The following is a 14476-nucleotide window of genomic DNA, read 5'->3' as shown; positions in this document are numbered from 1 at the left end:
AACGAATGCTCATTGTAACCCCAGTAGGTATGTCATGTTCTTCTTAGTTTTAGACTGTTGTTTTAGTGAGTGAATATAATAATATAATAAAATAATTTGGAAAATCCAAAAGTGCACGCCTCATAATTTTTTTTTAATAAATATTTATTAATTATTATTTTTGTTTATTTAATAACAATTAAACCACATCGAATCAGACCCTGAAAATTGAAAGGGTTCTATTCCTGAGCATACTCAAGCGTAAGAGAAAAAAAAAGACTCGATTAGTAAAGTATTTCGGTCGCTATCGTGTTAACAAGAAAAAGGATCCGCACATACAGACACACGGACGTCCAAGACAGAACTTTTTTAAACTGTTTTTTAACTAGTTTAAATAACAAAAATGACATCAAAAATATCATGAACGTTAAAAATAGTGTTTTTTCTTAATATGTGTGTGTATGTATTATCTTACAAGTGCAATGTATGATACATAAAGACATTTTAAGTTTGAAAAATCAGATGTTTTGCGCGAAGTGACAGTAGTACCCACCTCAACGCTTCGCTTATGAGGCGTGCAATAATGCTCGTCCTATTGCCCTAGCTATATGCGTTCGTTAGATGTAAATGCACCGCGACCGTTAGAAGATTAAAAGTCCGATGTTTATGTGCATTCAAGGAAAATTAAATGAGCTTATTACTGTCCTGCGAACCAATCACTGAAAAGTGAAAATCATTAGTGTCGATAATTATTTTATTCATTACGCCAATATAAATTATTGTAATTTAAAATTAATAATTCGAAATAACAAGACGCTTTATATTATCTTACTGCCAGCATACTGTTATATTTTCTCTGGTATTCAATAGATGGCGAGGTTGTAGCACAACCATTTTGAGTTTAAAAACATAATTATTATACAGAAATCAAACCATTATTCTGTTGGGCCAATAACCTATTTGAAATAGGTTATTGGTAATGAAATTTATGCACGCTAACTTTATACCTAAATATTATACAATATGATATCTTAAAATGTGATCATCAATTGGAACGTAACAAGTTATCAAGTATTCAAGCGCTAAAAGCGATGTCTGCCGTGATTATGTATATAGAGTAGAGTGTAGAGTTTACGACGGTTTACGAAGATTGCCTACCAATAAAATTTGTTTAGGTAATCTTAGAGTATACTTGCTGATGGTAGTCAAACTGATAATTTTTGTTTAATTTAAAGTATTAAACAGAATCCCAACATAATAAGAATTACAAATTGATACAAACTTAAAGGTTATAAAACTCTACCTATTGAATTCTAATTTTAATTCTTACAATATTATTTATAAGCAAAAACACAAGATTATAAAAGCAACACAATAAATATAACACATAAGATATACATAAATCAATAAATACTGCATTTATTAAGATTTAAATACACTAGGATATTTTTTATTGAAGTGCTTAAAGCGCTTATGTAGAAAAAAATATCTGCTGTTCGACTTGGACTTTTGACGGTCTCGACTCCTGTCAAGTGTCATCTACTTTATTTACAATTTATAACCTCAAAATGGATTTAATCTTGACTGATATTATGGGTAGCGCCCTGGCCACAGGCCCTGGCTTCAAGAATGCATGAAAATAAAATTTTATTCAGCAACCTGACTTCATGCAAGAGAGACGTGTTGTTAAATTTTAAAAAAGTAGCGGTGTTTTGAAGTGTAAAAAGTTTTCAGTTTGTGAAACAGTATATTTTATGAAGAAATGTCCATAGAATGAATTAAAAAAATGTTATTTATGTGAAAGAAATGAGAATTTAATAAAAACTGCTGAGTTTTGCAAAGATTGCGTGAGATTTTTTGAAGATCAACAAGCAAGTAAATTATTGTAAGTTATGAAAATATACTACCTAAATGCTCTTTAAACTTATATCAATTTATTTTTGGCACTATAATATTTAAAGATAAATGTCTAAGTACATACCTATTTACTTTAATAATATTATTGATGTGTAAGAATATTTTGTTTCGTAGTTAATAATATTATTCTGTAATAGTTAGGTAATTATTAGTAAGTAGGTACCTACCTAGATTGAATCATGTGAATAGTGATTTTTTGGCATCTTCAATAAAATCACCATTTATGTATAACTCAGGAACGGCTGAACGGATTCTAATGGGTTTTGGTTTATTCGATTTGTCTCCGCCTGTACCTACTAGGTAGCTACATAGAAATAAATATATACGGAATCAGGGTGAGTTACAAACCTCAGATTCGTCTACATCTATCCGTTTTTGCTCTCATCATTTTTTCAGAAAAAATGTATAACTAGATACTTCACTCATTCAAGTGAAGTAGTTATACGTACCTATATTAATGTGGGAAAACAATTTATATAAAAAAAATCCATAACTTGTTAATCCATAATTCCATACTATACTATATACAATTCAAAACATTATAAATGTGAAAGTAACTCTGTCTGTCTGTCTGTTACTCAATCACGCCTAAACTACTGAACCAATTTGCATGAAATTTGGTATGGAGATATTTTGATACCCGAGAAAGGCTACCTTTTATTGCGAAATATGTACCAGGGGCGAAGCCGGGGCGGACAACTATTAGGTAGGTACATAAGTAGGTATATGATAAGTGTACAAGTGCAAAATATCGTAATATTATAATTTTTAACACGAAAAGCGGTATCGGGAAAAATACTAAATCGTATTCAAATAATGACTTGATGCAATAACTTAGATACTTACGTAATTAAATCCTTAGATAGTATCCTTATGATGATCCTGATTCCTGATATTATACTAAAGTACCAAAGTTTTTACCTTTAATCTCGTAGTAAAAACCGAAAACGTTACACAATGTCGTCGTTGTCACAATAAAAGTAAATAATACCTACCTATATTAATGATGAAATGACATGAAAAATGCGCGCCAGAGCTTTAAAATCTAAAATATTGTATACTTACCAAGTAAAAAGTAAAAACAAGGCGTAGGTTCCTATGTACCTAGCTTGGGCGATGGTCGATCGTTCCATCTTTTTGTAGCCTTGAACCAAAACGGCAGAAAATTATAAAAGAAATTGAAGTCTTATTATTTTTTTTGACCACGCCGGCGACGCTGCCTGTAGCAGATAGTAAGCTATAAATATATTCACCGGCCCTGACATAAAACCAATACCGATTTCCAACGTCCGCATCAATTTTTTTTAAATAATTTTTCAGTGTCGGATATCATCTTATATTAGTATGTATAAAAAAATATATGCTAATCATTGTGTATAATCTTACGGCTCTACATATAAAGATAGTCTTATTTAGGCTACATCCCTTTCGAAATGCCAGTCGCTTACATTCGCACGAATACGCAAAATCTGAAGTGTCGTGATTCCAAAAAAAATATTAACTAATATAATAACACATTGATTAATTGTATTGTTTTTTGGAAACATGGCTAGGTATATTGAATATTTTTTTTACATATACATATTTTACTCTTGTATGTGGTACCTACTGCTCATTGGTTGATAAAATATAACAACAATAAACTTTTATACCGTAACTGAATACCGCTATAATAATGAAACAAAGAATATTTTTTTAATATTAATTCGTATATTATGATAATTATTGTCTTAATTCGCTACAAACTACAAAGCGCGAACGTTTGCCTATTGTAGAGCATAGTAGAGACACATCACAGTCAGCACTTTTTTATGTAGGTACCTACTTTGCATTATACACTAACAGCACACTTTAGATATAAACTTTATACTGTGTACCGTTATGTATTAAGTACAATATTATCTTTGCAACTATCATCTTGAAATAATGTTTTAATGTTCAAGTATAAAAGTCGAATTCAAAAAAAGATATGGGTATACCGTACAATCGATGTCCGATGACCGGTTACCGCTACACGTGCTTGCAACTGCACGCAAAAACTTTGCTCCGTCTTTAACAATAAATATGGAGGTTCTCAATTCGTTCCGCTCTTTTTAAATTTTAGTCTTTTTTTTATACAGATGTATGAATAATAATGCATCTGCCCCATTACCACTAGAGGACACGGAACTCCACTTTAATAAAAAATATTTCTACATAAAAATCGTCGTCCTTTGGGCTTTGACGCTCATGACTCACGTACACGCACACCCACAATTTTTCAGCGAGGTTCTCTTAGCATAAAGTCTCGCGAATACACTCCCGCTAATCCTGCAGGATTCTGTGAAATAAGTCATTGTTTCTCATTTATCACTCTTTTCCCGCCTGCATTGTGCAAACTCCAGACTCAAATCCCAATGAAGGCACCGTGTGTTGCTCGTAAAATGTCGGGTACACAGACATACAATACGCTTATCAATAAACTAAGAATTAATTGTAGCAGATATTAACATATTATTATAGTAGTAGCTCTTTTGTACAACTGTGTAACTTAAATTATAACAGTTTTACTTTTCAAACTAATTTCGAACCAAAGTTAATGAGTTATTTTACATTAGTAACTATGGTAAGATAGTTATTATTTTAAATGGGTACCTTATTGTGGTTTTGAACTTTTATGCAACAATGTTGATTGTTTACTAATTCTTCGTTTGTTTTGATTTCCTTATTTAACTGTTTTTATTTAACCTTCTAAGATTTATCATTGCATGATTTTATATTGCGTTAGGCCAGTTATCTATAAATTATCAGTTATAATATGTAGGTATATGACGACTTATGAAGGCTGTCATTGATATTCCGATTCTTCTGTTCTATTTGCAATTTGAACCATTTGAACTCAGTTTGAACTATACAGATATAAAATTAGTCATTCAAATCGAGTTGTTATAAAATGTTACTATTGGTATTGATGTAACTTGATGAAAACTGATGAACGTCAAGATAATAAATATCTTATATATGTATTTAACTTGTGACTATCATCAGCCGCATGATAAAACATAAGCGTAATATCATTAAAAATGTCTTGTTATTGAGATAATAGTATTGTGAGAATTTATTCGACGTATTATGTGGCTTTATTATATACAACAGATAAGCATTGACATAATTCGAGTATAGGAGTCATCTTGATAAAGGTTTGTAAGTTTATCACATCTTAGACAATACATTATTTAAATAAATCTGCAATTACGATGTAAATTGTATTATCCGTGAAGATAATCAGTGTTTTTATCAATAGAGTTCACATTTTTTTTTTCATTATAATTTTTGTTTTTATTAAAAACGTTTGCTTCCGTTCACGTTGCGTCACAAATTTTAAAAGAATAAATTGTACACAGATACAATTACTTATAGTAGTTGTACTACCAGAATATTTATCTATGTCATTAAACATTTCTACAAATACGAAATTGCTATCTATTCTATGTATGTAAAAATAGTTTTTTATTATTACGAATGTTTTTGTGCATTAATTATACTATCAACGTCCTAGGACATTTAATCATATTTACATTTTAATTGTATAAATAATAATAATAGGATTCCTTTATTAGAAACGGGAAAAATGGTGCAAGTATTATTTGGACCGTGGGACTATGTCATCATGGCCGCCACATTAATCGCCTCAGTTGTAATCGGACTTTACTTTAAATTCACTGGCGGCAAACAAAAAACAAATGAGGTAGATATATTTTCTAATATAATCATATATTTTTAAGTAGGTCTTTCACAATTTTATCTGAAAAATGTTTAAATTTCAGGAATACCTTTGGGCCGATCGGAACATGTCTATATTTCCCGTTGCTGTATCATTGATGGCTTCTTTCATGTCTGCCATATCGTTACTGGGAGTATCGGCGGAAAACTATTACTATGGAATGATATTTGTGGTCATAAATCTGTCCTATGGTATCGCGACACCAATCGCATCGCATTTATACCTGCCAGTCTTCTTTGGCCTTCAGAAGACTAGTACTTATGAGTATTTGGAACTTCGTTTTGGGCCGAGAATTCGAATGTTGGCGTCACTGACATACACGCTGCAAATGATACTCTATAATGGAATAGTGCTCTATGCTCCTTCGATTGTTCTAGAAGCTGTCACCGGCCTGGATAGAGTAATATCTATATTGGTTATAGGATTGGCCTGCACCTTCTATTCTACTTTAGGCGGCATGAAAGCCGTACTATTTACTGACTTACTTCAATCTTTTCTAATGTTCGCTGCTGTGTTTAGCATAGTCATCTTTGCGATGATAAAAGTCGGAGGTCTAGGAAACATTTTTCTCATAGCCAAGGAAGGTGGTCGATTAGACTTCTCGAAGTAAGAAATATTATTCAAATTTGTTAAGTTTCACTTAATATGAATATGCGTACATATTTATGTATGTTACTTTTTCAGTATAAGTGTGGATCCTACAGAACGACACACATGGTGGTCCTTAATCATCGGAGGTTTTATAACATATCTATCTTTAAACGCTGTTAATCACACGCAGGTGAGCACACAGTGGTAACCTAAGTTTTATTTAATCATTTTTTGACATAATGGATATTTATAAATATTAACGAAAATAATAAATTTGTAGATTCAGCGGTTATTAACAGTGAGTTCTCTATCTCGTTCCCAACAATGTCTATGGTGGAATTGGCCGGTGCTATCAGTGTTGAGCGTCGTCACTTGCACTAGTGGCCTCGCTATTTATGCAGTGTATAAGGACTGTGACCCGTACGTCAGTAAATCTATCACAGCCGTGAGTTTCAGAATAAAGATTGCATTAATAGGATTAGACGTTTTAAATTATTTGTAACATACTTATTACCGTGCTCGTTTTGTAGGGACCAACGGCATGGCCGCATGGCGTATAAATTAATTTAAAATATTATATTCTACGGTTTTCAGCCTTTTTTTAACGTTGGGAAATGCTTTTACGCATCCCCCTCGGCAGTTTTACTGTCCAAGGGGGTATGGGACTCGCTGCGAAGCCATACCCACTAAAACCCAACGGTGGCCGTCTATCACCCTGAACGACGGGGGTTAACAGCCAGGACGGTTTTAAGCTTAATGCATATTAATATAACACTTTTATAATGTGGTTATGAACCACAAGGAATTCATACACGTGAGATTATTTAAATATAGCATCTTATTTATATAACCGGATTCTCCAATCTAGACCTTAATTAAAATATGGTGACACCTTAGTTTATCTTTGCAAATAAGAACATTTTGTCTACCGTATCTCAACGCTGTAACATTGTGCAAGGACAATAATTAAAACTACTCAAGGCAAATTGTCTCGTACAAATCAAAATTGTTAACGTTTAATGTGCTAAATTGAAAGCATGAACTCTTAATTATTTCAATATTATTTCAATAGATAGATCAGCTCATGCCCTACTTCGTCGTAGACACAATGCGATCGGTTCCCGGACTAGCGGGATTATTTGCAGCTGGCATCTTCAGTGCGTCCTTGTCCACTATATCGGCTTCTTGTAATGCTCTGGCTGCAGTTACCCTCACCGATTATGTAAGCAGGTTAGTAATTAAGGTAAACACTTAAAGATTTTAGTGATTACATCCCTCCTTAAATTTAATAAGGCGAATGTTTGTTTGTATTTCTTTCACACCTGTGTGGGGTACACATAACGGAGAGATTTTATAAGATTATGATTTTTCAAAAGCGAAGGCGGGGGCGGAAAGCTAGACTGCTCCGATTTGTATTGTTGATTTTCATAAGTAAATTTTTATCACACCGCACTTTATTACACTGGTTAAACATAGCTCTACTAATCTAGATCTTATCTCAAGTTGCATCTGTTTCTTAAGATTCATAGAGAGTAGAGACAACGTTATATTGTACAGTAAATGATAAGCCTTATAATTTGTTATGGAGCAACTGATAATGTATATTTGCAGATGGTGCACTGTACGTGAAGCACACATAGTATGGCTAACGAAGTTAGCAGCATTTGCGTATGGGATGGTTTTTCTCGCCTTGGCGTTTTTAGCACAATATTTAGGGGGTATTTTGCAAGCAGCTCTAACTATATTCGGAGCGGTTGGTGGACCTCTGTTCGGAGTGTTTACTTTGGGGATGTTTACTACATTCGCTACGGAAATGGTTGGTAAATTAGAAAATTGATTTCATACAACATAATATATTACGATAAAAAGGGTAACTTACGAAGGGTTGTCCGCAAAAAAATATCTTAAAACGAAACAATAATTTCAATGTTGTAGCTGGAAAGAGTTTCAACATTAACAAATACATATTTTTTCAGGGTGTTTCAGTGGCTTTACTAAGTGGTATGTCTATGACACTATGGATGAGTTTTGGCAGTCCACGGCCGATGCCTGTAAAACTACCGCTTAGTACGGAAGGATGTTTGAATGCAACCATACCATTGGCTGTGACGTCACAACCTTCAGATTACTTCTACTTGTACAAGATATCCTATATGTGGACGAGTCCGGTATGTTTTTTTTATTATTTAATGTTTACATATAAATATTTCTTAAGTTTGGTACGAATATGAAAATATTGTTTTGGTGTAGATATGTTACTTGGCCTCTTGTCCTATCCGTAATAAGTAGCTACTTTTATACAGTATATATTTATTAGTCCATGACAGTATACACTTACCTTCCTTATATGTATTTGGAGTCAATAATTGCTTTGCTATAAATGTGATGACGTCACTAAACGCAAATAATGAAGGATTATACATAATTCATATTAATTATCCTGCTGCAAACGGAAAATGTGTAATGACGTATTTAAGCTGTCCTTAAAGACTGTCCTGAATTATAATATAATACTAAGGTCCAATGGGCTTGTATTCAATTTTACGAAAATATATTTTGTCATTAATTTCCATTGAACATCATCAATTAACAAAAAGCCTGTTCAAATAGGTACATTGCTTATATAAATGCTTTTATTTCGATATAAAATAAAGTGAACGAGTGCACATTTAAAATAGTTTACAAAAAATGTAGACTGAAGACCTTGTACATTTAAAGTATTAAATAAAATTTGTGCATTAATTACTTCAACATCATCTTGAAAAAAAATATAATATGTAAGTAATTATTGAAAAAATTTTTGAACATAAGAATTACCAACACGTGCCTGTGACGTTCTGAACTAATTGAAATCATTAAAGTTTATAATATAGATTTGCTAATATGTAACACATACAGCAAACGAGTATTGAACAGGTGTTGAAAGAAAGATCTTTTAACAATAAGAGGTTGGATTCGTTTGGATATAGGTAGTGGTATTAAGGAGGTACCTCCTACTATACTATATACCTACATATTTAACTTTTGGCAGATTGCTTCTGATCCTGCTTGCTAGGGATTAAGTTTCTGAAAAGTTTATAGCATGTTTTTGCTGATACTTGGCAGAATACTAACATCTATTCAATAGAAAATAGACTCAATTGTCTCTATGATAATCATGCTCCATCTACCATGATCTGAAAATGTTTTGTAGCGTCAACGTTCACTGGTCTCGTTGGCGTGAACGTATATGTAGTCAGAAGTACTAGTTACTAAACACTAAACTATGTTGCTTCGTTGATAGGGTTAGGTTTTGTTGCGTGTTCTGTAAAGGTGGTTGAATAAAGGGGTGCGTATTCTCCAGATCGGTTTCGAGTGGGTGCTAATGGTGTGCTCGCTGGTATCTATGACGTGGAAGCATTTAGAGCACCTATACTATCGCTTCGTTAATAGGGTTAGGCTTTGTAGTGTATCTCGTGTATATAGAGGAGGAGTATTTGTGTTCTCCAGATCGGTTTCGTGTGGGTGGTAGTGGTGGGCTCGCTGGTGTCTCTAGTATGGAGACACGCACAGCCGTGGCAGCGCGCCGGCCGCCCGCACCCCGACCCCGCGCTCTTCACTCCACCGCTCGCCAACTATCTGCGCGCTAAATATAAAGACGTGGACAATGTACAGGTAAAGCGAAGTGCTTGTGTTGGTCGCAACGCAGGTTACTATTTGTTTTTTTTGCAGTTTTGATATGCTTTATGGTAGATACACGCAAAAGCTTTTTTTTTAAATGCAAAGAATTAATATAATAATTAATTTATGTTTAAATGGTAAAGTTACAAATGTTGAAGTAAGAGAATTTGCAAATTAACAGTTATAATACTTTATTGAATTCGCAAACGTTTCGTTTTAAATTCATTGCCTAGATTTCATGCATTCACTATTATCTTAATAATGGAATTAAAGCCGCTAGCTGTCTCCGTGTGAAATCTCTTATCTCAATACTACCAATGTTTTGCTTTGAATGCAGTATTTAAACATGAGTTGCTTTTGCTCATTGGAACTAATAATATCGCATTAAAGTTTTATTATTTTACAGATTATGCACAGTTTGGTTATTATTTTTATGTTTCAGTTTTTTAAGATTTTTAAGGGTTATTCACATTTGTGACCATTAACATTACTTAAATGTTTATTGAAATAAAATGACAGCGATAACTTCCACGGATAAAAATATATAAGTATATGTAATAACAAAAATAAACTTACAACAGTGCATCAAGATACCTAATAGTCACAAATATATACTGTACTGTACCTAACCCTACTGTACCTTGGGTATTGCAATTTGCAACAAATGGCATGCATGCATTTATTTATTTAAATTGATATACAGCAGTTATCGGTAATGAGCTTTTTGAGTTTTCTTATCTGTTTTGGCAGAAAACAAATTATGGGAATAATTATTTACGTATATGTTTTCATTAATGTTTATCGTTGGTATATTCAAGGTTTAATTGGTTTTTTTGCTTGATTTTATTTGCTGATTTTTTCTAGATGGGCAAAGAGAATGTATACTAATCATCCTCTGCCATGCTTCGGGAAATTTGATACCTTTATTTAAATGAAAGGTAAGGTATTTGAAATGAATTTTAATGTTTTAAATGGCATGCTCATATGTAATGTGGTTTAAAAACTAAGGTGTTAATAATTGTTTTGCTTGGTTTATGGTTTTAGTTCCAGTTTGCTCCGCGTTTCCCGACGATAATTATATTTTCATTGTGTACATATAATCATAATACATAATTATACATGCACCTACAATTAAATGAAGCTTTACCATCGCGGAACGTGTAGTAAAACGCAAGGTATATAGATAAAGGGTATCTGTAGATTAAAAAGAAAATCTTATTTACATCTGACAATTCTACTCTGTATATTACTTATGTGCATAGAAGTATCAGTACCTCTTAAATTTTGAGAACCTAGTATAAAAGTTACAGTATTCCTAAGCTTGATTGGAAGATATTTTATTATTTAGGTATGTATTTTGTGAGAATCAAGCAATTGGCATGAAATGTGTTTTCTCACATCAGGGAAGGTCTCACACCCTCACAGAAGAACAGCGTTAGAGGTAATATCATGCGAATGCTACAGCGTTTCGTACGATGAGAAGAAACCGGAGGCCGTATCATTTTCCTCATCCTTTCGGGTCTTTTTCTTTACCGTCATCATGCCTTTTTTCAACCTAACTCCTAAGTATAATTGAGTTGAGCAAACGTTTAAGCACGTGCTGTCTAAAGGTATGTTCAATAAATTAATGAAAAAAATATATTCATTTTCAGAGCCAACTCCTGCAGAAAAGTGGCAGTTATTGACAGCCTGTATGAAGATAATTTATAGTTTCAAGGCTATATTCTATTTTGTTAAATAAGGGACTCAAATCACTACACTGCACTCGTAGTATTATTTTTGATATGAAGAAACTACAAATATCACTGTTTTTAATTTGTAGCAATAACACAACGGTTTAACCAGAGTTGGCACACTATAGTGTGTTGTGGCAGTAATATCAAATATTAGCAGATTTTTTTTAAAGTGATATAGAATGATACTATGACAATATATTTATTCAGTATACATAAGTAGGTATGCATATAGATTGATATGAGCATTATAAGTTATAACGAACATCATTTAGGTGCTGAAAACTATATGTAGTAGACTTGAGACTCGAAATGAAAGGTATGGGTTGACCATTTATTATATTAGTCTGTGTAAGAGTCATAAATATGGCAACCTTTATTTCTAAAGACAATAAAAATACTAAATTTAGTCATAAGACAAAAATAGGATGTGGTTTAGGAAAGTTGTGTAACGGTTATTGGTCTAAACATTCTAACATAAAAAATTATTTTAATTACCTACATATATAAATTATTATAATGCATTGTTAACCATCAAAATAGTGGTGTTTGTTATGAATAATTAGGTAGGTATAGCAACTACCAGTAGCTATAGCTATAATTATGTAGTCTAAAGTTTTATATTTTAATGTTTGAATAGTTTAATGGTAATAGACGTTCGAATTCGTTTAATCGCGACTGACCATATTTGAATCACCATACTTAGGTAAATACGCCTAATGAATTTTTATTAGTTCGTGGACTTTAAACCTAAGCTAGGAAACTCAAGACAAGACTGAAAACTACAAATCAGCAATATAGACCAGAATAAGCAATAGTAGGTATAATTCATAAATATTTTCTATTTTTGTAGTGTTTTGTATCGCAATTTTTTAAACGAAATTCGAGCGTCTTGAGGTTGTTTAAGATCCGATCGCACTAGGCGTAACTGTACGGCAGCGTAGCGAAGCAATGCAACAGGGCAAGAATTAAGAAACCTCCTTTTTTGAAATCGGTTAAAAATAATCTTGTTTCAAGTTTCTATGATATTATATCGCACTACGAGACACCGAAATTGGGCGCGAAGAAAGGTTGTGTTGCGTCGCACAGTTACATCTAGTGTGTTCGGACCTTTATTGTGATGTTGTGAGGTCGTTAAACGACGGTCATATTCCTAATTTTGTTCAAATTTTATTGAGGAATTTAATGTTATTTTATTGTGAGTACCTAAGTATCTATGGACGGTTTCACAACATCTGTTTAGCTCATGTGTCAGTAAAAATGATAGATAATGTATTAAAATATAAGGGGGTCAGTTTTAAAGGACATGTCCAAAAATGTATGAACCAAAATGGTTAAGTGGTGTTTCATTCCTGTCAATTCTGGGTCATTTTTTGGACACCTCCTTTCTATTATATTATCAGCAAATGGTGAAACCGACCCTTTTTTATTTTTATTCAAGTCATTTTTGGTTAAATTTCAAATAATGTTTAAATTAATATTTATTTTAGAATAATAAATTATGGTAACAGAGATTGCACCAATGTGCAGTTAATCTACTATGGCTATTTTGTAGTCTACATTCAATACTACATTAAATTGCAATTTGATATAATATTATACAACATAATACCAGTGAGTTTGTACTTAATGTATTTTTTTTCAATTCACTGCCAATAATAAAATATGATGTTTTAAATAGAATAATTCTCATTCAATATTATGATAAACTAGCGGTCCGCCCCGGCTTCGCCCGTGGTACTTACGTTTTCTCTACATAAAAACCATCCTCGTACTTCAAGGAATATAATAAAAAAAGAATTATCGAAATCGGTTCAGCCGTTCTCGAGTTATGCGCTTACCAACACATTTTGCGATTCATTTTTAAATATAAGATATAGAAAGGCATACAATATTATGGTCATATTGTGTAATCATAAAATATATAGTAATGAATTCACGTTCCATTTTATATGAGTGAGATTTAGGTTACTGCTATTTATCACTAGAACATATCATTTAAGTACATTGGAATATGTTTTAAATAAAGGTGACAATGAATTCCATTTATATCACCATAACAATCAAATGACCACAAAACATATACCTACACATGAAATAAAATTTATTTATATTTGTATGTATAGATCTTTATTGTTACTCCACTATTTGTAGATTAGATACTTATAAGAAAAATGTTATTATTGAGCTTGTTATACAAAAAGAAAATAAATGCAACAAAACAATAAAATGCATACTTAATTGTAATAATTTATTGGTTTTTGAGTTTAATTTACACCAAAAATAAAACACAACATCTATAAACTTCCCTCATAAATAAAAATAAATAAAAAACACTTTATTTGCACACACAAAACATAACAAAATCAAACAATAATAATATACACTGGAGCGGTACAAATAGGCGGCCTTATCGCTGACCCTCATAATTATTAGTTAGCCAGATTTAACGAGGTTTATTTGTTAACCCATAAAAAGGCAGCTCTATAATATGATTATAACACTTTATCTGGGTTTTGTTAACTAAAACCAATATTGAATAACACTATCCAGTGACAATGCTCTATATTTTTAACATTGTTATGAATGTAGCTCTATTCTTCATAAGTAGGACATGGTGCATGAATATTAAGAACTTAATGATTTAACTATAAATGCGTTTCTAAGTCAAGAAATACATCAGAGTTATTATTAATTCCAAGTTACTTGCCAGCAAGAGCAAGTATTGTATAGTATCAGCAACAATATAATTTATGTATACTCAATAGAACACAAAACACAATTACTTAATAATTTAAAGTTCATGAATTTTATTTACCTTTTTAATTCATTC

At 32.2% G+C, this 14476-nt stretch overlaps 1 protein-coding gene across 1 annotated transcript; it reads left to right on the top strand.

Annotated features, from left to right (window-relative positions):
- Positions 1-1599: 1599 nt before the first annotated feature.
- Positions 1600-13870, top strand: LOC149905066 (putative sodium-dependent multivitamin transporter). Its single transcript, XM_090106133.1, has 10 exons — positions 1600-1864; positions 5496-5623; positions 5703-6265; positions 6344-6440; positions 6531-6695; positions 7323-7480; positions 7862-8066; positions 8227-8418; positions 9740-9904; positions 11563-13870. Exons 2-10 carry the CDS (start codon positions 5507-5509, stop codon positions 11593-11595), a joined length of 1695 nt encoding a protein of 564 aa, XP_089962259.1. The 5' UTR covers positions 1600-1864; positions 5496-5506; the 3' UTR covers positions 11596-13870.
- The last annotated feature ends 606 nt before the right edge of the window (positions 13871-14476 follow it).

The sequence above is a fragment of the Colias eurytheme genome, chromosome 10 (assembly GCF_061535395.1).
Source record: "Colias eurytheme isolate Ceu_HAF_F1 chromosome 10, ilColEury1 Martin Lab GWU primary, whole genome shotgun sequence".
NCBI lineage: Eukaryota > Metazoa > Arthropoda > Insecta > Lepidoptera > Pieridae > Colias > Colias eurytheme.
This window is presented reverse-complemented; position numbering and strand designations above follow the sequence as displayed.

Excerpts from the sequence above, each read along its gene's own strand:
- LOC149905066 (XM_090106133.1), top strand. The coding sequence starts at position 5,507 with ATGGTGCAAGTATTATTTGGACCGTGGGACTATGTCATCATGGCCGCC. Across the intron at positions 6,441-6,530 it reads ACGCTGTTAATCACACGCAG|ATTCAGCGGTTATTAACAGT; the intron begins GTGAGCACACAG and ends ATAAATTTGTAG. Across the intron at positions 6,696-7,322 it reads TCAGTAAATCTATCACAGCC|ATAGATCAGCTCATGCCCTA; the intron begins GTGAGTTTCAGA and ends TTATTTCAATAG.